Genomic DNA, 24,378 nt, shown 5'->3' on the forward strand with positions numbered 1-24,378 from the left:
TTTCTATTAGATACCAATTTACTTTGTTTCCATACCATTTATGAGCAGACAGCTCTGTAATTCTCTTACCCCTTTTCACTGGTTAGAAACTAACTTTTAGTACTTACAGTTATCTAATTGAATTTGCCTCTTTTCAGGTAAGGTGGAAGAACTGAGGCTGGGAGGGGAACAGGGCTGTATATTCTTCTTTGTAACAAAGGAGAATCAACTTATTTAAAAAAAGAAAGTCTGCTGAACACAAAGAAACCTTCATATTTCAGGTTGCATTCTCTGCTTCCACAGAAAGGAAATGCATTTTCAGCTGTATTTTTATAGAGTGGTAGCTAGTGACTAGTTAAATTAATCTAAAGTGTCTATTCTGCATGGTTATCCTGGGGATATATTCCATTAAGTGACTGCTTTTTCTATTTTAAGGTGATATTTAGAATGTGACTGGCTGTAAAACTTAGTGTTCTGTTCTGTAGGCTTTTACTCTGCTCTTCTACTCTGTATTTATTTTCTACTTGGTTTTTTCTTTCTCATGTAGTGTTCTCTCTAAAATCTGGACCTAATCCTGGTACCAGTGAACAAGGTTAAGAATTTTTTTCAGTTTGAAATATTTGACCTAGAATTCCTTGAGAATAAATTCAACAGCAAATTAAATTAAACCCATGTGGCATGCTACATAGCTGATAAATCCTCGGGGATTGAAATTTAACTGTATAAGTAAATACAAATTTCAGAACAAGTTTTCGCTGCTGAAGTGATGATGCTATTGGAGAACTGGAATTTGAGAATTCCTGCACTGCTCTGAACCCTCCTAGGAGGAGTGAGGATACTGGTAAAGCCAAAATTAGACAAGATTTGGAATGAAATGGGATTCTGATATATGTGACTAAGAAATGCTGAGCTGTATGGCTTAATGCAACCACCGATTTTGAAAGAGCTCCTGAATCTTGTTCTATGGTTTTTTTAAGCCACTCTGCGTGAGGAGTTTGGAAGGAGACCATTCTCCCATTCACCTGGTTTTTGGACCACCTTCTGAGGACTGTGGCATTCAACAAGGTTGTATCCCCACCACCAGATTTAGATGAAGCAGAGCTCCAATTCCACCTGGAAATTACTGTGCCCCTGTGATTTAGTTAAAATGAACTGTCAGAAGTGAGACGCTGTTTACATATTTTTGAAGTGTAGCTCAGAAGCTGAAGAAAACCCTGGTGACACTTATTAGCTAATCATTTTATGTCAGCCTTTCCTGTCGAGGCAAAGCATGCATTCCTAATACAGAACAACGCAGAAGTCAAGTGTGGCTCTTTTACAACAGTACTGATATCGGTTAAAGTACTGGTACTTATTAAAGTGCACATGCTCACACCTGAGAATGCCGCTGTTGGGTTATACTCCTTTCCCAATGTACATCCAGATAATTTACAGAACAGTTGAGTGCCTGATCAAACCTTCCAAAATAATTCTCAAAACAATCCATATTATTTTTTTACAACAAGGTAATCGTCTTGAAGAAGGTGCAAGTCACAGGAACAAAGAATTTAATCTAAAGACGTTACCTTAGTCTCACATGCTTGTCTGTTTATGCAAAAGTGACTTGCCAGTCCAGTTTTGGCCATTCCAATAAAAACTGCTGGTACTTTGGATTACCTAGAGTTCTTATTCAAATGAACAAACACTGAGTGGTTTTGAAAGCCAGACAATCTATTTAGGGTGTCCACCTAATGATTTAGGAGCCTGTTTCTTATCTTGTAAGCTTAAAAATACCAGAGGTATTAGTAGTTGCAGCTTTGCTTTAATTAGTTTGTCGTATTATAGAAATGCACCTGAAGTGTGTGTGATGATAGCTCAACATTGTAGGCAAGGACCTGAACCTATTGAAGTTAATGTCAAAACTCTCTTTGGCTTCAGTGGTGCAGAACTGGACTGCAAATGAATAAACCAGCCAGCTGGATATATTGTAGAGAAATAATTATTGCAGGCTCTCTGGAAGTTCCTCATTAACACTACTGCATGTGAACTTTGCAAGCAAATGCTTGGAGCTAGTCTCCGATAGCTATTCATTAGACAAGTGAATTAATAACTGTGGCTGCTGGTTCATGCAGAGGGTTTTCTTTTGTTTCTTGTCATTTCTTTGAAGATTTCAAACAGTATAGATGATTTAAAGGCTTCACTCCACTAGGTGGGGAAAAAGATGCTTACAGTGTAGTACTTGCTTACACTCTGCAGTTATTGATATGATGTAATATTTTTATGCTTGGCTAAGTATAGATTTTGAATAAAAGAATTTAATTAACACTGAATAAATGTTCCTCATAAGGGAAAAATTCTCTAGTTCTATTTCATTAATGCTTCATGCTTCTAGCAGTTAACTAATTTAATTTTACTCGTGGTGTTCAAGGTCTGTGCTTTTCTTTCCTTCTATCTTTCAGTCTGTCTGTCTTCTAAACACGCTTTGTTTGTGTTTTATAGTTGGGAAGAGAAGATCAGCCAGAGAAATAAAACAAAGGGAGAAGGGCAGAGCACTTTTTTTTTTCTTTACTTGGACTTTGTGTAATACACAGTGGACATGTATCTCTGACTGTACATAAAATGTATGTAATGTGAAAAATGAGGTATTTGGAATGACCTCTGAGATTTAAAGACTAGAAAGCCTATTTTAAAATAAGTCAGCTAAAGGAAAATTAATTATTTTAAATAATTAAAAGTAGGTAGGATCAGTCACATTATAAAAGTAATTCTTTCATGTACAAACAACCATGCTCATTTAATTTGGCTTACTAAGGAATATAAGGGCTTTGGGCATCAAAATCCCTTTTGGGATTGGTCTTTTTTGAGTGTATTTGTCTGTGCAGTACAATAGGATTTTGAATAAAATGCTTAACTTCAGGATACAAAAGGAGTGAAATGTGGCAAATGTTCAGAGTGAATAAAAAATATCTGTTCTAAATGTCTGTCAAGCAGTAAGGGTTTTAGTGTGAGAAGTCCAGGAGAATGATTGTGCTCAAAGTCTGAGGCAAACATTTTTTCAGTTTTCTTTTTTTCACTAACTCAGTACAATTAAATTAAAGGTTTTCGTGCAGAAATGTTAAGTGCCTGGTTTCAGTCTTTGCCAATTCTCGATGTTTATCATATAAAGCTGATATGATTTTGAGCAACTTCAGGTTATTTCATTCAGACCTTAAGGTCACACTGTGATCCTCAACTTGGGATCTTGCACATTTCTATGTTCTTGATTATTGTCTGTCTACATTTCTACTAACTTCGCTATTTTTCATTCACTGAATTTTGTTAAGGGCTGAATATTTTTATAATACAGGTAATTAGGTTTTAACAGCATATTTTTTCGTGGCCTTGCTCTAAGGAAGGAGTTTTTAGCAGTTTTTTGGAAGTCTTAGACCAATGAGCTATAATAATTATACTACAATAATCCAGAATGATACCTCAAGGGATCTATGACTCTAGTGTATTATTTGTTCTTCATGGTAAAATTGGATTAAAAAATAAGGAAAAGAAATAAAGAAGCCGGAAAATTAATTCTCCTTGAAGGTCATTAATGTTTTCTAAAAATAAGATAAAAAATTAACATGAGAATCTCACTGTTAAAGAAATCGTGCTAGCTTTATTTTGAATAATAAGATCTTTATCAGTACAAGAAAAGGTCTCATAATAATAAAACCTAATTGTTATTTTCATCTGATAGTGGAAAGTATTCAATGGCTGAAAAACAGCCAAAGAAAAAGAGGGGGGGAAAAGAAGCTTGAAGAGAATAGTATAGAATGCATAGAACTACAAGCTGAAAGACAGATTCATACTATATTGTAATATAAAGAAAAGAGGTTTTGAAGGAGGAGGGGAGGAGAAGAGAAGGTGAGTCAGCCAAAACTGCAAGATAATGTTTAATTCGGAAGTATTTTCTGTCCAGTATTTGACTAAAGTGTCTTTCAAGTGAATGAAAGAAGTTGATATGTAAAAGGAACCTTAGGGAGTAAAATGAAGAGGGAAAGTGACATCTGCCCTGCATCTAAACCCCTCAAAAAAGAGCAGAGTGGAAGAAGTCTGGTTTGGACGTTTTACATTGGAATGGTTTGTCTTGAAGGATGCCTTAATGACCAATCTTTGTAAATGAGCTTGTTCACTTCAAAAATTAGTTCAAGAGAAATACATTTACAGAGTCACAGAGTCACTGAGGTTGGAAGTGACCTCTTGATACCAACTAGTCCAACTCCCCGTGAAAGCACAGTCAGCTGGAGCAGGTTGCATGGGAGCATGTCCAGCTGGGTTTTAAGTATTTCCAAAGATGAAGACTCTGCAACATCCCTGGGCAACTTGTGCCGGGCTGGTCATACCAGTAAGGACTGAGGCAAATAGGGCATTGAGTACCTCAGCCTTTCCGTGTTCTTTGTCAGCAGGGGCCCTGGCAGCGGATAGGCTAATGCTGTGCTACTTACTGCCTGTGTCTCATTGAGAATCTGGAAAGAACCACCTCCTGGTTCACTTGGTTCTCATCCTCTGCTAAAATAGTTTGCTGTTCGTGGTGACAGCTGTCATTGCAGTTAATCATTTAAGTAGAGTGAGTAGGGACCCAAAGAAGCCATCTCCATTCCCACAGCGTAAGGTTGACTGTACCTGTTGGATGTTGCTCTAGATCTCTTCAGTGAGGTTTAGGATGGGAGTGCTAATATTTGTCATGAATACAGCAAGACTTTTTGCTGTTGCTGTGATACAGATAGTTACAAAATGCATGGACTTTGAGTTACCTGTATCCTGAGGCAGTAGTCTCTAAATAATCTTGTTATCCCAGCCCAGTGAGACAGGCAGTCCCTAAATATCCCACACATGTGTACATATAAGTGTAATTGTAGTTAACGTCTTTTACTGGCACCAGTGTTTTAACATGTATTTTATTTTGAAATGGGTCTCATTTCAGCCAGTCAGCCAGAGTGCTGCCAAAGCCCACGTGTGAGCTGTGCTTTGAAGTGATAAATGAGTACAACTTGTCTCAAAATCCATTTTTTTTTTGCTTGGATCCCTTTCCAGAATATGATGGGTGGCCTACTTTTGTGGGGATGAAAAATTATTTTCCTGCTCCTTTGTGACATTATGGGTCTTGTAAACTGTTGCGCAGTCTTTTGGAGTAGGTGGCATTATTAGGATGGATAGTAATTATTTTTGGGCTGCTGATACATCAACTCTGCATGGGTCTGTATTTGTCTCTTGAATGTTCCTCATCTCTTGCTAATTATAGGTGGTCTCGAGGGAAATGACTTCGTAAGTTAAATAGACTAGTGTAACACACAGGGTGTTTCTGACGTGTGTTCAGGTGAGAGCTGATTCATGTCACCTATTTGCACGTTCACAACCCCCAGATTTTTTCACAGTTCTGGGGTGGACATACACTAAGGCTGCTACCCACCCTCCTGTCTGGGAGCAAGCTTCTCAAATCCCCTTGCCCTGAGAGCGTGTAAATTCCTTTCTCTTCTGTTTCCAGGCTTATTGAGCAAACTGGTTATTTGGTTTCTAATTTAAGAAAACTCAAATTTTTATGTCTTTTTGCTGCCCATTAATATTTTTCTCCTGTTCTATCCATCACATTTTTTAAAACCCGATTTAAGCTCTTCAGCAGATTTTGCGATTACTGTTGCATCAGTCATCTGAAACTGAGAAGGGAGAGAGCTTGTGCAGTTTTTTTTCTGGTTGTCTATTGTGCTTATCTAAAACAGTCTCTCTCCATCTTTTTTTCCTTCCTTTCTCTTCTCCTCTCCCCCCCACCTGCTGGCCTCTGAAAATTGGAAACATGAGAGGCCTTGTCTGAGGATTGGATTAAGAGCCAGGAAATCCTGACTCTTTCCATGACTCATTGTGTGTCCTTGGGCAATCTGTTACTATTACAGACAAAAGCTGTGCATAGCACTTGGCTGAAAAATTAAAGGCATGGTGCATGATCCAAGGAGATTATTTTCAAATTTAAATCAAAGCATGGCAAAAGTGGACAGAAAAGAGAGGCTGCAGAAGATGAATACTGGAGGAGCAGTTTGCTTGTGAGCTGCATAAGTTGTCTGTGAAGGGAGGTGGCTACTGCTTACAGTAATTTCTTTCTTGTTGAAGCCTTTGGTTCCATCACAGTGCAAGTATGGTAGATGATGGACACACAGCCCAGAGTTTCAGAGCCATTACATTCTTATTTAAAATGAAGTAGATAAATAAGAGTGATGGAAGAAGACAGGGTGCACAGTTGCATAGATGAACCTGCACTCAACTTCATAAATCCAGCCCTCTGAGGGCTTTCTTGGGAGATGGGTTTGGTGGTTTTGATTAAATGTGTGTAAATGCCTGAGGTTTTTCTGTTTGTTTGCTTTCCTTTTTTTTTACATTTCACGTCTTGAAGGATGTGAACTCTTCCTCATGGTTTAGAAAAAATAATCTTTGGGGAGAGGAAAGGTCTGGGTTTTCTAGGCAGTCACTTAGAGGTCAGGGAAGACAAATGGGATCATTTACCTCTGTTTTGCATGATAAATCAGACATGATAATAACTCTGCAAGTAACAGAATATGATATAATAGAGAAAGCTGCCTTCTATATTGCTTATGTGACTTCTTTGGATAAGGCTGAATGACATGAAAAGCTGTCTACAGGACATGCTGCTTTCAGGGTGTATTTCCAGACATTTTAATGCCATGTCCAGTCAGTGTTCATTTGCATTACATTGCCTATAACTTTGGGTATTGTAATGGCCTGTACGCTAGCTCCAATTGCCGTGGTATCGAGGGTGGTAGTTTTATATTCAGTGGCAACCTATGGGATCTGACTTAAGGGAGCCCTTCCATCTCCCTGGGCCTCTTGCTCATGTCACCTTGTCTCTTCCCTCTGCTCCTTCTACGTTATCCAGTGACTATGCAGCTGTGCAAACAGTTGAGCCAACATAGCAGGGTGGGGGGAAATTTGGAAGAGCATTTGCTTATTGCTTAAACTGCCACCAAAAAAATGCACACTTCTCTAGGGAAATACATTAGTGAAGGCTACTAGGGTCTTTGTATAATGTTTGACATTTCATTTGGCGAGAGAAAAAAAAAGCTGTGCTTGGAATGAGGAGTTCATTTTTTAATTATTAAATTCCTATGTATTTTTTATTCCTATTTTTGATCGTCGTGGTTTATTGAGAGGAAGGGCATCAGGGTTCTGAGACTCAGAATCTTCTGGTGTTGCTAGGGTATGTAAAGGGTCATTGTTTCAAAAGGTCAGTCTTGCCCCAGCAGTGGAGTATACTGTCCCGGTGCCAGAGAGAGTGGGGTCCGTCTGACCTCTGCTTGCAAGAACATTAACTTGCATTTCCCACTGTAGCTGCTCTATTGACAAGTTGGGATGGGAATCTGATGAAGAGACTCTTTCAGAAAGGATTTGACTATGGTTTCTATGCTGTCAGATGTTTGTCCTAGCTTTTGTGATGTTTTTACCCTGTAGGCTTGCAGTAATTGGTGTGATTTGTAGCTAGGACTACGTGGAGCTTTTGTTTCATTAAATTTAGTCCCCTGCTATTGCAGATAATGTGTCATGTATCATCAATTAGTCAAGCTCCATCTTGAAATCTCTTTGGGTCCTTTTACACCCCTTCCTTTTGGAGGGCCAGTTCATTTTCTTCCAGTGGCTCCACAAATGATCATTAACTGATGCATTCATCAAAATTTTCCAGTTCTGTCCCAATAGAGAGTAAGTGTTTAGAGTTGTCTGTTGCTTATCAGGGGCAGTAGTCCATAAGCCATTTATGAATCTAGATTTGAGTCCCATAAGCACTTCACATGAATAATTGGCTCCCTTGGACAATTGAATTAAATGGTGCTGCTCAGAGTTGTTCAAATGTGTGTGCAGAATCAGTGATACAGGGCCAAGTTCAGCTTCTGAATAACCATGTTGTTGTTGACGAAGTAATGAAAAACAAAAGGATGCGTGAATTTGTCTCAGGTCAAAATTGTTTTCTTCAGTATTGTTTTCAAAGATATAATCTTCTGTCATCTGTCATTTTAAAACCTTCCTTCCTGTGTTGCTAATTTCACAAACTAATTCTCTCATTGGTGACTACTGAACAGAAACATGTAGAAAGGATGCACCTTAAATGTACTGAAGTCAAAGATAATTGTATTAAACCTTCTTAAAATGCAAAAATCATTTAATACCAGCAAAATTAATATCTAGCATACAGAAATTACATTACTACAGTCTTCAGTCAGTTGTTGCACAGGCCAAAGGAAAGCTTTTTCATAGTGAAAGACATAAGGGACTTCAATATAGCCTAGACAACCATTTTAGTTTCTTACTATATCCTCAGTCTAGCTTTTGACTTGAGAGTCAACTGTGCTGGGAGTTCCCAGAGCTGAAGACCCTTGCTGCAGTCAGAGATGCTTGCCTGTATCTCCATAGTTAAATTTTACTTTTTTACATTATGTCCTACTCTTATAAGAAACCTTCATGGAGTATGGCAATAAACAAAGTAATAATAAACACCATACATCTTGCAATGCCTTTCCCCATAAGCCTTTGCTTTTAAAAATCATTGCTTTATTTGCTTTTACTGTTGTATGAAATTCAGAGTACCTCTTGATGCTAACAGGTTTAACTTGGAGAACTGGGATTTAAGCACACTCTGCTTTCAAAAAAAACACTTGAAATCTTTTATCTTCAATTACCTTATTGTTGAGGAAAAGATATCCTGAAGATGATGAATATTGTATTTTCTTATGAAGCTTCAAGGTCAGCAACTTTTCTTTTTACTAAGAAAACATCTGTTTTCATGAGTTTGAGCTTTGAAATGGATGGTTTCAACTTTTCTTCTGACTGCAGCTGGTGAAAGAATGTGCTCAGTCCCTAGAAATAAAAATCAGTTTGACCTAGTAACGGCTGTAGGGATCTTACAGGCCAGAAATCCACACTGTAAAAATACCTGCTATAATTTAGGAGCTTATATCTCACTGATAGTGGTCTTAAAGTCCTACATCCTTTTGAGGCTTTGAAAATGTTTTATTACCCAACCAACATAAAGCTGTGAAACTGCTGTTTATTGAGTGCCTGGCCTTTTAACAAGCATCATGAGATTGTACAAGAACAGGATGACCTGGGACCAAAGGACAGCCCTGCTCAGACTGTGTCCCCCTGGGAATGAATCACAGTAGGCAAACATTTTCCTAAATATCCCTTAGTTGTTGTAATTTTGCATTTTCTTTTGGGTGTATCTCTCTATTTTACAGGGTACAAATGAATGCCATGATTAAATTATTTTTTCCTTCATCTTCTTTGTTAGTGCTTTTATTACAGCCATATCATCTTCCAAACACCTGTTCCCACTTTAACTCAATCCTAATCTCTTGCCAAAAGCTGAACTCTGGGGTAGGAATGCAGTAGTCCCAATAAGGCGTTAAAAATAAAATAGTAGTTGATACTTACATATCCATTTATATACACAAACAAATTAATCCTCATACCTCATGCAGAGAGGTATTTATTCTCATTCCAGTTTTAACTGCCAGGAAGCAAAGAGAGAATTTAAGCAGCTAATTTTTCAAACTTGCTTTTTTCCCAGAAAGTTTTCAAAAAGATAACCCAATGAAGACACCTGTTCAAACTATCTAGTTTCAAAGTGTTACTTAATAGTGCCACATTCCTACTTTAGTCTCCTCTACCTCATTCTTTTGAGTTATAGTAGATTGACTGTTTGGACTATGTTAATTGCATGTAAATGTGAGCATGTAACCAAAAAGGTCTCATGAAAAGATACCACTTATTTCTGTTGTCCTCTAATGCATCCATTCTATGTCATGCTCCCTCTGCTCCCCCCATCTTCTTGATGTTTCAAATGGTACTTCAGGTAGCGTTTGGGTTTCATATATTCAGAAATGGATGTGCACACAGGAGATGGCCATGTCTTACACTGTGACAACATTGCATGTGACAATATATCCCAGCAGTTTCAATATTACATCACGATGTGCTGTGCTCGTGTAGCATTTTGCTAAGGGAGACTCTTACAAACCCAGTTTACGTCTGTGTATGGGTTTCTGTGGCATTGCTAACTTTAAACATTGCAGGACATGAAGACAGTAGACCATTTCTTAGTTGTCAGGTCTTGGCAGATTTTGGGTTTGGATATAAATGAAACACAGTTTGGAGACAAAAGCAAAAATAGACTGGAACTTCTCCCACCTGGCCATCAGCAGGTGGAGTATTAAGCAGAAGTGGTTGGCTTCTTTCTTTGTTGTCTCTCTGGTTTTTAAAGCACTTTACCACAAAAGCTTTTAATATAGCTTTTCCTGATAGTCAATTTGGAGACAGAGCAGGTGACCTCTCATGCTGCTCTGTAGTTTTTCAGTCAGTTTTACCTGCCTTTTGGGTTTTCTATAGCATCTTGGTGTAAGAGATGGGAAGGTAATCTTACGAGTGGCCTCAAACAGACTTTTAACGGGTAGCTAATTTTGGACAAAAAAGAGATTGATTTTCATTAAATTAAAATTTAAAAATGCATTGACCTACAACATTAGTATCTAAATGGCTCTGGTGTCTTGCCAATGCTGAATCCTGCAGGTAACTGTATTGCTATTACACTGAGAGTTGTGGAGAGCGTGAGGGAAATCCAAATCACGTTTTAGTTGGTATTTGTATGATAGCCTTGATAATGCACCGCACCAATTATGTATCTGTTTTGTTTAGTGTGAATGCTTGTCTACACTTCAGTTTTTAGCAAGAGATGCTGCTTTTTTCTCCTTCCTCCTTATGTTTCCAGTTCGGTTCCTTGTTCCACTTTAGGTTTCCACCACATTGCTTCTAAAACTGAAATAATCTTAGCCTGCTATTTTTTCTCCTATGGGGGGGTGGGGGGGAGAAAAAGACAGGAAACACAAGCAAGAAATAGGCATCTCCAGCCAGGCCCTGAAGGGGATTCTGGCTTGCAGATTCTGTCTGCTGCTGCAGCTGGGAAACAATTATTTTTGTAGTAATCTGCTTTTCCTAGGGAAACAGTGTGAGCAAGACTGCGTGGGGACTTTGTCTCCTGCTGTAGTATATGAGCCGTAGCACAGGATGAAAACCCTGGCTGAAGGTGTATTGTGTGGGTTTAGGGGAGAAGGATTGATTGGTGTGAGGAGAAAAATATTAGGGGTAGTGGTTAAAAATAGGAGCAAGAAGATCTGAGTTCATGTGGTGAATGGTTCAATATTAGGGAATAATAGAGAAAATGTTAGTTTATGGTGAAGGGATCATTTGAGCTGGAAAAATAAGATGGTAATAGGAAATTATGTTGTTCATTTTTCTGGTTTAGATGATGCAGCACTTGAAAATCATCTTCCTGTTTTAAGAGTTTGCTACAATACTTCATGACTAAAGGGACAGGAGAAGGAGAGGAAGGATACATTTGCCAGCCTAGAATCCAGCTGAGCGTGTTACTGTGTAGTAAAGACCTAAAACCAGTGCTTCTCTTCCACATTTGTTAGCGCTTCCCTCTCCTAAGTCATAATAGGATTGGAATACAGTAACAGGGTATTTTGCTGAGATACGACACTTCATAAATTATGTTGCAGAGAATACCACCAAAGAGCATCTAACTGAGAGCAGCAGCCATGCAAATGACCAGAACATCGCACATCTGGGTAAGCCAGCATCTCATCAAAGAAATTAGTGCATAGTGTGCTGACTGATCTCCAGTCTCACATCTGACATGCACCATACCTTATCAGCTTACTTTTGAGAGGGGTGATTTGATGATACCATTCAAGAGAGATTATGTTGCTGCTTAGTGGCCCTATTTATTCCCCCTGGAATTAGGTACAATTTACTTGCTTTGTGGTCAACAAAATAAATCCATGTATCTCTCTATCTAGACCTTTCTTTTAAAAGACATCAGACTATGCATAGTACCTTGTTCAGGGCTTTTTTTCATTCTTTTTCTCATTGCTGCAATACTACAAGAGGTGCGGTTGCTGGATACCACAGCAGAAGCAGTGTGTCACTCCTTTCCCGTTCTGAGGAAGACACAGCCACACTTGGGTGTTGTTGATACTGGTCAGTTGAAACAGGTTCCCAAGAGCGCAAAGAAAGGTCGTGGTATAAAAACTGCAGAAACACAACAGAGCCTTAGGCTGACATGACTCTCAGGGAATTAGCGTGGAGCAAATCCTGCTGTGACAGCAGGCTGCGCGTGTGAAGGTGTGAAACGGCGAGCTGTGCGTTGGAATGCCTGTCTTTGAGAGGGTGGCAAACACGACCTGCTCTAATTCAGCCTTGTGCAACACCTTTTGGCAAGGCTAAAAAGTTTTCAGGAGCTGCATCATATGTTCCAGTTTGGTGTGCCAAGAATTAATTTTTTCACATGTCTCTAGCTTTAGGATGTAGCTAGCATGCTGTAAATTGACACAGCAGCTTGCAGTGCCTTGTTTGTTTCAGATTAATGTGTGTCTCCCAACTGCCCATACATGTATGTGCTTACACAAACGTCTTTTCTACAGCAGTTTAAAACCCCTTGATGCAGAAAAATATGTGCTGCTTGGATTGCCTGATTAGTGTGAAGTTCGGTGTGGTAATTACTACAGTGAAGACCAAACATCATCTAGTGTTGACTAAAAAAAATCCTAAATTCTGTGGATTTCATAGCCTGGTTCGCTTTGGATCAGTAATTGCAATGCAACATTAGTACTGAGTTCCATCCTCCACTGTGCTTTGCATTCAAGAGAGAAACTGTATGTAACGCTAACAAAGGTAAATAATACTGCTGTTTTTCTGTGCCTGTCTTAGTGCTGGGTACCACAAGAAGTAACATCTGCAGTGGAAATCAAAGTAGTATAGGCTAAGGAGGAAGGCGTGGCAAAAGACAAAATAAAGCCATGAAGTTTTGGGGCTTTTTTTATCTAGATGTAAAGAAACAAAAGATTAATAGCATTCTCAACTTAACCTGAAAAAGACCAATCCAAAAAACCTTTTCTTTTTTTCACAGAAAGAACTGCTTGATCTAATTTTTTTTAAAAAAAATTTGTCTTCATATCAAATAAAAACATGCAGAGAATTATTTTCTGCTGTTTTTCCAGCTGCTTATAGTTTTCCCTCTAAACCTTGGGCAAGCTTCAGCATGCAACTGTTACACTAGCAAAGAGATAGCTTGCAGTGCACGTGCACAGCCTGGGACTTCAGAGGAATCTCTTGCTTTTCCTCATTTATCTGTCATATTTCAAATCCAGCTTCATTCTTATAAGAAATTAATACTTTTAGGAAGGATTAGTTGAAAGAATGCATGCTGATTTATAGATGGGTTTATTTCATAAATCCTGAAGGTGCATTACCAGATTGATAAATGGTATTTAAAAAAATAAATCTTTGCTTTGGTTACAATTAGTTCCACCAGCAATTGAATGAAAGGAATCTAGTTCTCTTTCTGCTTAGTTGTTTTGGTTATATGTTATATATTCCCCAGCTTGGACAGAAAAAGGTGGTGATTTATCAGAACAATGTTCCTCTAATAAGTTTCTTCCTGCAATGAAGAGTGGAAAGCCCACAGATCTACAGTGCCTTTTACATTGTACAGGAGAGGACTTGCCTTTCCCCAGCCTTCTCCTGGAAGTGCCAGGGAATTTGGCTATTTAGATGGTAGGTCTACTGAAGCCAAGTTCTCTGTGGCTTTCATTGCCACCTGTGTTCCTCTGCTTCTGCAGTAGTGTAGCACTGACCAAAAATGTTTCCTGTAAGATGTTAGAGCGGCTTGAAACAACTTCCCTTTGAGATCTGAGATGGGAAATTCCTTGCAGATACATATGCTGAAGAAAGACCTTGACCTCTTGTGGAGTGAGGGAGGTGAGAGTCCTTCACAAAATGTCCTCTCCTCCACACCCAAATCTGAGCCCCACAGGGGTTAGTGGGTCAGATTGCAAAGCTGCCATTCCACATGCCCTTATCCTTCAACCCAATTTGCAGGGTTTTAGCTTGTCAGGATAACATAGTTCCACAACCTGTGCTTCTGTTGTCTTCATTATTGCCATTACCACATAGTCCTGTGCAGCACGGTGCTGCTGTCTTTGGCTGTGAGAGATATATTTTAGTTTCTGTCTCCGTTGGAATTCAAGCATAATAGTGATAGTCATGAAGGCTTTTATACTGACCTTGGATTTTTGCTTCTTATTTGATTAAATATTTTAAACTCTGCTTGTCCAACTGTATCTATTCAGTCAATCCGTAGTGTTGTACGGTCCCCCTTTTCAAGGGACTCATATTCCTGTAGTGGTATTTTTGTTGGAAATTTTTTGTTTTCCATAGTACAGTATTTAAGACTTAACAGCCTAGTGGTGTGAAGTTCTGCTACTATGAGCACAGGCTAGTGGTTCCTTGGTTTGCTTAGCCCAAAAATGCCCAAGAAGGGTAATTATATAAAACTTTTTCATGTTCTGATGCATACTCAAAAACAGACTTCTTACTGCATGGTGTTTAAAGTGTGTTGGGGAACTTTCCCTATCTGAGAGAACCTGGAACAATTATTTTTGATGTGTTGTGATAAGTGGCTGCCATTGATTGGCTCTGGAGGGGATATTACAGCAGCCAAGTCTACTTACATGTCCTCTGTGGCATAGGGGAAACAGGCACACAGTGTTGTAATGCTCAGCTTCAGAGCCTGAAGTATAGAAAAAAGAGAATTGAACATTGGTGTAACAGAGGGCAGCTTTGCAGCTGGAGTACAGCGGGAGTTTGCAGGCTACCAGGGGACCATCTTAAGGCAAGTAAATCCTGCACCGTCAAGGCAGGGACTTCTCTGGCTCCTCTCATTCTTATAGTAGTAAATACAATGCCTTCCTCTCCAATTTCTTCTAAAAATGCCTTTCCACTTCCCAGGAGCAGCCTCAGAGGTAGTATTGGTAAGAGCGGTAATATGCAACAGCCTGGTAGCATTCAATCTGGAAAGACAGCTGCTTTTTTATGGGTCTGTGGATTCAGTGGGGGTGAGTGTAAATATAGCAGTTAATGTTCTCTCATGTCTCTGCTCATCTAATGCCATCTGCTTTGTGTCCGTTCATTTACACTGGTGCGAAAACGTATTTCTGGAACAGGTTATTTGTGCATCAGTGGACTTGGTCCCTGACTGTTAGGTGAGAGCGAGTCTGTAAGCTGTGCAGTATGGTTAGGCAGGCGAACTCGTTAAGTTTAATGTGGCTATTTATAATCAGCCATTGCCAATAGTTGCTAATCCACAGGGTGGTAACAGCTATAAGACACTGCTCCTTCTAGTGGTGGTGCAGGAATGGGAGGAGCACCGTTGTACCTCGGAGAAGGCAGTATTCCTTTGGCTCCTCTATCCCTTGTCAGCAGCTGTGGGAACACCAAACTTTGAGCAGAGTTTATCAGAAATCAGAAATCAGATATTTATAGAGCTGGGACCTAGACGTGGTGCAGATGCTTTAATCCTCCCACTCCTTGATCTGTATTTTACAGGAGTGAGAAATGTATCAGGCAGGATGATGGCCTTCTCTACTTGTTTATGCACAGCGTCGCTTTATTTGTAGCAGTGCATTATTAAATATGGGTTGGGGTTTACATATAGGCTCAGTTAGACTTACACAAACTTGTTTATACCACTTTCTTTGATTCTTTTTTTTAAGGTAGAGGTTTATTCTATGCACAGGGCATCTTGATGGCACTATAATTGCAACTACCCAAGCAGTTGTACTAGCTGTAATTATTAAGGCTTAAACCATAACACTTAGCACCAGCCGTAGCTTTTGTGGGAATACAAATCTGTACGTGAATTAGACTTTGGTCTGAGGCTTTGGGTATACGTTATCTTCCAAATCCAGCTGTACATGTGGAAAAAAACCACTATTCTCAGATTTTCACTCTTGATTCCACCAGAGCATAGTCTCTCCCCTGTGATCTCCCAGCAGAATTGTTTGTGCAAGCCCTCCCTTTCTTGTTCTAGGATAAATCAATCCAGTTAGGGCAGACCAGAGTTTAGCATACCAGTCTGATTTCACCAGACACTAGATAGAAATCCTGAAATGGCATTTTGTGGGGAGAGAAGAACACTTGCTTGTGGCAGAGGGATACCGTTGAGCCTGTGAAGTTATTGTCTTCCACCAGCACAGCTGGATCTGGAGCAGAGGTCTGTCCACAGCTGTCCATGTCTTTTTGGGAAGGTGATTCTCTTCCAGCGCACATGGATGGTATGGCATTGCTTGATTACCTGTCAGCCTTGAGTGGAAGTGAATACGGCATTTGATGTTGATTGTACACCGTAGTCTCATTGGTGTATAATCAAGGTTTCCTCTTCAGTCATTCAATCATGCCTGATTTCACACTAGCACATGTGCAGGATTAAAGCATGGGTAACTGCTTATGCACAGATTGTCCGCTTGCAGTAGATATGATTTAAGATAGCCGTGTAAGTTGTGTTCTTCTAAAACACAACGTCACATTATGAACTGCATGTAGTAGTGTTTAAAAATTGTAATGTTCAAAGAAGACAACAGAAAAATGTCTCCTATGCGTTTAAGCTTCAATTTTGAGCCTGGTTGTGGAGCTTTGTTGTGCAATGGAAAAGCAAAACCAGAGCAGTCATATTTCAGGAGGTGTTTGGTAGGTTTAATAGGTTCATTTTGTTCTGCTGAAGCCGAAGCATATGTAACTACTTTCAACCCACTGTTTTCCTTTATAATTACACAGGAGTAAACAGAAGTACAATTCCCTCTCTAATACTGAAGAGAAATTCCATAGTATGTCTTCTGCCTACTTTTGTTTAGCTCCTGGGAGAGACATAGGTATTAGAAATTTCGTGTCCTCAGCTTTGAAAGATATACACAGGGATCTTTATTTATGCATGATTCACTTGGTCTTTTTTAAAGAGAATACAAACATAAGAGCAGTTTAAAAGTTTGTATTGGAACATGGGAATGCGTCTTTTGGCATACAGCTTGTTTTCCTGTTTTGTTGAAATAAGGATCTGGCTTCTTTTCTGGTTCTTGCAGTTGATTGAAAGATTGAGCTGCTTTTCCTTTGCTTAGCTGAGAAAATAATTTTCTGTTAGTGCTGTGTTTCCTCTGTCTGTTGTCAGCTCCGCAAGACAGATTGTATGCACTGGATTTGCAGATCACATTTCTTTAAAATGTATTGTTTAGCTGCCTCTAGTCATGTTTCTGCTTCTCCTACAGCAGTATTCTGCTCTGTCCGCTCACCCAGTGTTACCACTTAGGTAGAAGAGATTTCTTTCCAGCAGCTTCTGCCATCTGGAACCACCGTCTTTTGGCTCCCTAGTTCATTAGTCCTCCATAGCTTTTAAAATATTTTTCTGAAATTACAACCCTTCTCTTTCACCAGTTACTCCTCGGTGTTTGACTCTGTGACTGGATGCTTAATTCATTAGGAAATGCCCTTACCCCGCTGTTTTCTCCGAGATTTTTATTGTATGAAGTCAGGAAAATGCTTTGAGGCACAGCTTGATGAAACACACTATAAAATAAAATGTTATTAGAAAGTTCCAGAAAGACTGAAACCTATAACCCCATAACTACCTTCTCCCGTACGAGGAAAGAACATTGCCAGTCTCTGTTTTCGTAGCTTAGAGTAAAAGAGTTTCCACCAGAATGGTGCTGCTGTTTCACTTGCCTCTGCGTGTGTACATACAAAACTGCCACAGGGTCGCAGGATGGCTGAGGCTGGAGGGCACCTCTGGAGACTGCCCCGTCCAACCCCACTGCTCAAGCAGGGTCAGCCAGAGCCGGGTGCCCGGGCTGCCTCCGGTCAGGTTTGGAATATGCAAAAGACAGAGATTGCACAACTTGTCTGGGCAACCTGTTGCAAAGTTTGACCACATAGGTACACTCTCCGTCAGGATGCTTTTCTCGATCCTCAGTATCACTCCCATGTAGTCTGGAGTATGCTTAACAGTTTGACATTTTGCACTCTCCCATTTTCCTGGGAAAAGCTAAGAGAGCACAGCTTCTAGAATTGAACATCACAACCTGGCTCTGAAAGCTTTTTACAAAGTTGTTGCTGCTTTATTGTTTACAGAAAAAGCGATTTTGTAAGATATATCATTTGTATGTTTGTAGTGCTCTGCTGCTCCCTCTGTATTCATATCTCTTAAAATGCTTGAAAATTTGAAGTTTATGTTTGTTCATTATCCAGAGGTCTTAGCAGCCTCTGACTCTGTGGAAACTAATGGGGTAGAGTGCTGAGATGCACTTGATACTGTGAGATAGAATAAGATTATCATCTTCAGAAATAATTAAGAGAAAATGAAAAAGTGTTTCCCATTGTAGAAGTAAGGATGCTAGAGTACAAAATTCAGTTCTTAAAGGCGGATTAATATTAGCTATCCTGGGTGCTTTAAGAAGGGTACAGCATGCTGAGGTACAGGTCAATAAAAATCCTTGAATAAACTGATTAGAGAACTGACTTTTATTCTGAATTTAGTGATAAACCTTAGTTTGTAGATCCGATGGCTGTTTGGCACATTATTTTTCTTTCAAAGTTCAATAGTAGCAGTGAAATACTGGATTTGCAGACTTTGCTGCAAGAGTTGCTACTAGACCTGGAAGAGGCCAGTAGTTGTCTGTCTTGCAGAGAAAGTACCCTAATAGGTGGAGAACTGGGGGAGAACCACTTAGTCCCACTTTCCGAACCTACAGTAATTCATTTATTATGTAGAACATACGGTTTACTGCTGTTTAGACATCCAAGAGCATCTACAGAAACAGTTGCAATAAAGAAATATTTTATATGTTTCGCACTGAACTTTGGATAAGGTGGAACGGCACAAGTGGTTTAGTTTCAGTTGGTTTTGTTCTCAAACATCTTCATGTGTTGCAGGTGTTTTTTTAAACAGCTTATTATTTCCATGTGTTATCCCTTTTTTTTGTTGGCTATGTCAACTGCAGGGATGATCTAATGTGCTCTTTTCATTCACATGGGTAGTAAATATAAATACAGACAGTGATAAATGATTCCTTTTGATGTTCTTCAATTTATTGGGCAGTAGGGGAGCCTGGCAGTCTAAGGAAACATTATGTTGCAAATAATCTTCTCAAAGGAGTGAAAAAGTGGATTTCATGCATTATAAAATATAGCAAGTAGTCAAATTAAACAAATATATTCACTCTAATGATACCTCAAAACTGTGTATCAAAGCAGCCTGCAATCTCGGGTAGAAATATCTGCTTAAAATTTTGAATCTTGTGTATTGAGGTGGTTATTGCTTTTCTTGATTTTTCTTTTTTTTCCTTGCAATGCAAGGACAAATTTCTCACCTTGTTAAAGTCAATGTGAGTTTTGTCTTAGACTTAATTGGTGCCAGGATTTCATCCCTAGCCTGTGTTACTTATGACTCTTCCGCATAGGTAAGATTTTACATTTGCTATTAATTATGCACCTGTCTCTATTCATCTGAGCAACTAAATAATGAGAAAGGTGACAGGCATATTGATTTTCCTTTCATTTTATGTCTTTGAGGGTGGGAGTCTTTGGTCTAGTGGATAGATTTCCCTACATGATGAGTAGTCTCTAGCTTTTACAACACCCCTCGGTTGAGCTGACAGATATGTTTTTGATGTAGCAACTTACTGTTGGAAAACGCTGATTGAGCTTAGTGGGAATATGTCAGTGTGATGAGATTTTCCTGGGAAGGCAGGCAGACTTCCACCATGGCCACCTGGCTGTTTGCTGGCCGGCTTTGCCTACAGACATTTCTGAAACTTTATGTTCTACATGAAAATTCTTGTTTCTAAGTTTTGGTGCCAGTTTGGAAGAAGGAAAGAATGGTTCGGAAATGTGGAAGCTTTGGGGGATTTCAGTTATCTTATCTGTACAAACCCTTCCTTGCAATAACATTGCAGCTTTCTAAGAGGTTACTGCTGTTAGTGGTGGAGTAGCAACAGAGATGTTCAGGAAGTGAGATCACTTGATTTTTTCCATTCTTAACCAAGCATTGCTATTGTCATGTCCCATTCATGCCTCATAGTCTGTTATTTTAGACATGAATCCTTTGTATGAATAATTTTTTTAGAAGCCTCTTAGATACGTTAAAACTTGCTTAATTTTTTGCATCCTCTATAGCAGACATATAATTCTCTCTTAAATATTCTTTGGGCATAGGCTCCAAAATAAATGTTTTTTACTCTGTTTTGCCCTCTGTTCTGAACACTCAGTGATATTTTATGCTTTAATTCAATTCCTTCTGGTTGATCATGCTTCATGCATTCTTTAGTCAGAGTGTCAAGTAGATTGGTGATTGAGGGTCAGCTCTGAAAATCCAAAGCGGTAATTGATGGTAATTTGAATCTTCACTTAAGTGACTGTTGAAAGGTCTTGGAGAGAAAAAAGGGGAAGCTTATGTCTCAAATGGGTTTTTTTGTGTGTATTTTTAATGGAGTAGGACTGTTGTGTAACCTGACAGTCTGGTTTTTTCAGGTTGGTTGGTTTTTTTTGTCCTTCTGTGATGGTATCTGTCCATCATTTTTTCTGTCCGTGCAATCAGGATCAGCAAAGTTCCCAACTGAATATCTGAAGCAATCTCCTTGGCAGATGAGAATATGGGCATGTGGTTGTGTTTCCGGTCAGCTAATTTAACTTTCTGAGTTAGTATCCTGCAGGTTCTGAAGGAGGCTAAATGAAAACAAAACCATGCAGGGGAAACTGCTGCATGCATGTGACTAAGGGCAAACTAGCAGGGACACCAGAAATCCTACGAGTCTCTTGTATGTGATAGATCACCTTCCCTCTAAATAGCTGTTAGACATGACAGTCCATGTAGTGCACTAAAAAGAAGAGGTACATCAAATTCCATCTTCTGATCATATACAAGTATTTGTCTTCTCCCCTAGGGTAGGATTTTGGTTCCTGGACATTTCAAAATGTAAGGCATTTTTCTTTATGACTTTGGACTTTTCATCAGGACTTTTTATCCTGACTTTGGAATCAGGATTTCACTTAGAGTGACAGCACTGTTCAAGCAAGCTAATATTTGGGCAAAACAGGGAATGTATCAAAGATTTAATCTAAGCTATTTTAAAAATACTATCAAATAGCCTTTTAAGTTAGATGAGATGAATACTGTGCTTTCTTATTCTGGGGGGAAAAAGGGGGTTTGATACGTAGTTCAGCAACAAGTGCAGTACAGCGCTTGAGCAATAAGAGTAAGCTTGGGAATTTTTAGGAGTCAGATATGAGGAAGAAAAGTGGTGGGAAAGTAACACTGTTCTCGCATATAGCCACTGCGCTCTCATTACGTTAGTGTGTTATTGTTTTAAGTGAGTGGATGATTATAATACATAATTTCAGTTAATACAATGAAACATCTTTGTTTTACCTGCAGTGTTGAGACTAATCACAGTATTGGTTTTGCTTCCTTTTCCAGGTTGCCTTTTTGAAGATGTGAAGAACACAGATGCCTGTGTAGAAAACTAGTCTCCAATTCGTCTTCAGCAGAAACGTACAGATAACTTCCAATGGCATGACTTCGAGGAAAAAATCCCCTGGCAATACAAAACAAAATGGGGGTGTGGTGTATTATTCTTCATATCTGGATGTGTTTCAAAGCCAAAGACAGAGAGAGTTAACTTTTGCATCCAGTACATTCTTAGATGTCATTCTAAGAGTGACTTACCTGTCACTCCTGTCACATCCAGCTGGGATGACTGTTACGATCTCTTCATTGCCAAAAAGAAATTATCTGTGTATCTTAGTACTATCTTTATCAGACAGTGTTTGATAGTGACCTATATGTCTTGAGGAAAATTCACAACTGGTAGCAAAGAGAGGTTTTAAAATATTTAACATCATGGATACTAATGTAATTTATTTACTTTCTTTGTTCTGGTAAAGGTAGAGGTGCAGCTTTAAAATATAAAATCTGGGTTTTGTCAAACTTATATGTTTATCATGTATATTGTTTCCACATTAAGGTTTACTTTTCTTGAGAGAGAAGAAAGTTTCTGTATTCCTATACCTCACGTAGAATTTATTAAAAGTGATAATGTTTTGGAGAACCAAGGTTTTGTGGTTACTTAGAATAGTTATTCCTTCAACTTCAAAAAAAAAGCATGGGTGTGAAGGCTGGCTTTGCAGAAACTGCTGGAGGTGAAAGGTACTTGTAGCGAGTCAATACAGCTACTTTAAATTGTCGTTCTGTGTTGTGGATGTTCAGCTGCCTTCCATGGGAGCAATAGCACATTTCCATGGAACACAGAAGCTGTTACCACTTTTGGTTTCAGAGTGGGTTGCCCACTTAGTTAACAGTAATTTTTGCCTTCCCTTGTCCAGGGGAACAGGATGGTATAAATGCATAGGTGAAGGAGCAGAAAAGATGCCTCCTGACATTTTTGCCTCAATTCCTGCTCATTGGGATGGACTGCTCTTGAGCTAGAAGGAGGTGATTCTTTAACATGAACCATCTTTCTTGGACACCCCTCATCCCTCCAGGGTCTTATCCCATATCTGCCTCACTTATCTGGAGTTTTCCTTAAACAACTGCTCTTGGCAAATCAGTCAGGTACCGGAATGGTTCATCTGACCTAGTGTGAAAATTCTTGTGTTCTCAAAATGTATACAAAAATGTATCCAAACAGGAAAAAAAAAAAAAAGAGAGCCTGCTTGTGTAGGCTGGCTTTTTCAAAGTCCATCTTTAAACTCTTAAAATAAAAAGATGCTGCCTTCTGGGAAAACAGCTATATTTTGGGAGAATGGATTCTGGAGGGAATATTCTTGTTAGAGGACTTCTTGAAAATTCTTGAATTTCAGGGAAAGTTAACATGCTCTTTACTCATTAAATTATCATAATATGGGAAGTGACCCTGCAAAGTGTGGACCTTCTCTGGGTTTTACACATCCAAAGACAAGTAGCTGAGGCCTCCCAGCACCCAGTCTGGATATCATCTTTTTTTTCCATAATTATTTCAGTTTTCAGAATTGAAGGAAGAACAAAGGTATTCTGAGTTTTCTACTCAGGGACTAAATTATCGAGCTCAAATATATTTTGTCTATGTACTGATGTTTAGTCATTTTATTAATAAATATCTTTTCTACATCACTTTACTGTTTGTTCTGCTTAATTTTGGGGACAGTTTCAGCTTCCCAGAATATGACTGGGCAATCTGCAGAGGGAAGACATTCATATCACACAGAAATACTCCAACTTTAAAATCTTTTCTAGCCAATTTAAATGACTCCTGTTACGGTTTTACATGTATGGAGCAATCTTAGGTCAGAGAATATTTATGCTCTTGAGGTTCGGTCTCTGTCATGTCCTGCCTCATTTGGTATTGTGGCCATAAAGAGTTAATCTGCCTCTGGTAACGTACATGGTTCCAGAACGAGTGCAGACCTTTCACTGGGAGTATTTTTTGGGGAAAAAAACTCTTCCAGAGATGAAAGACAAATCAATCCCGTCCTGCCTGGTCTATCACTCACCTGTAGGAGCTCATGGCTCCAGTCACGTTACTACAATGTTGGTGCTGCAGGGGGCTCAGGAAGCAAATCCTGAGAGAGTGCTAAGACCAGTGTGTATACTTAAAACATTAAACTTTTTAGGAGCTTGTCCTCTGCCCTAAAGCTTTTCCTTACTCTTTTTTACCCTATACATTGATGAACTGGGTCTGGCTGGGGTGGAGTTAACATTCTTCACAGCAGCCCGTATGGTGCTGTGGTTTGGAGTTGTGGCTCCGGTAGTGCTGGTAGCACACCGACGTTTTGACTGTAGTTGAACCATCTCTTTTACTTCCCACTCTGCCCCCACCTCCCCACGGTGAATAGGCTGAGGGTGGGCCAGAAGTTAGGAGGGGGGGGACACAGGAGGGACAGCTGACCTGAATTGGCCAAAGGGATATTCTGTACCATACAGCATCGCATGCAGCAGTGAAAACTGGGGGTAGAGGAAGAAAGGGGGAGAAGGGTGTCTTCCAAGGTGGTGGTTGCTCAGAGAATAGCTGAGCATCGGGCTGCGTGAGTGTGTGTCTGTGAGCATCTGGGTGGGTGCTTAGCTGCGGGCCAGGGCCAACCCACCACAGTTGGAAGCAGAAGTTGTGAAGGCCCCCGAAGGAAAAGAATAAATCTTTCTGTTCCAGCTGCCCTCCCATTTGGGGACATTTTCCTTCCCCAGGTTCCCAAAGGCCACAACTCCCTGTCTGTGTCTACAAGAGGGGCAGGGCAATTTGACACCCGTAGTGTCATGTTTCCCTTCCCTTGGTTCTAGCTCTGAGACCTCCATTAACATTTAACCATTGACAATACCTGGAAAATATCAGACCACATATGATAATATATATAAATGCCTCAGACAGGTTTCCCTTTGAAAATAGATTTCTTTGGCCATGTTGAGAAAAAAAATTTTTTTATTACTTTCCCAGGTACCAGGCAAGATATTATTTAGAACTCCTGTTTCTGAAGACAAGT

The 24,378-nt window shown here is 39.5% G+C and overlaps 1 protein-coding gene across 3 annotated transcripts in view; it reads left to right on the plus strand.

Moving 5' to 3' along the window:
• Positions 1 to 23,017, plus strand: part of UBE3D (ubiquitin protein ligase E3D) — an 82,777-nt gene extending 59,760 nt beyond the window's left edge. For all 3 annotated transcript variants that reach the window (XM_064447729.1, XM_064447728.1, XM_064447726.1), the window contains one exon: positions 21,347 to 23,017. In XM_064447729.1, the coding sequence (XP_064303799.1) occupies positions 21,347 to 21,367 (21 nt within the window). In that variant the 3' untranslated portion in view covers positions 21,368 to 23,017. The remainder of the gene's footprint in view (positions 1 to 21,346) is intronic.
• Positions 23,018 to 24,378: the final 1,361 nt, after the last annotated feature.

Source organism: Phalacrocorax carbo, chromosome 3 (genome assembly GCF_963921805.1).
Source record: "Phalacrocorax carbo chromosome 3, bPhaCar2.1, whole genome shotgun sequence".
Classification (NCBI taxonomy): domain Eukaryota; kingdom Metazoa; phylum Chordata; class Aves; order Suliformes; family Phalacrocoracidae; genus Phalacrocorax; species Phalacrocorax carbo.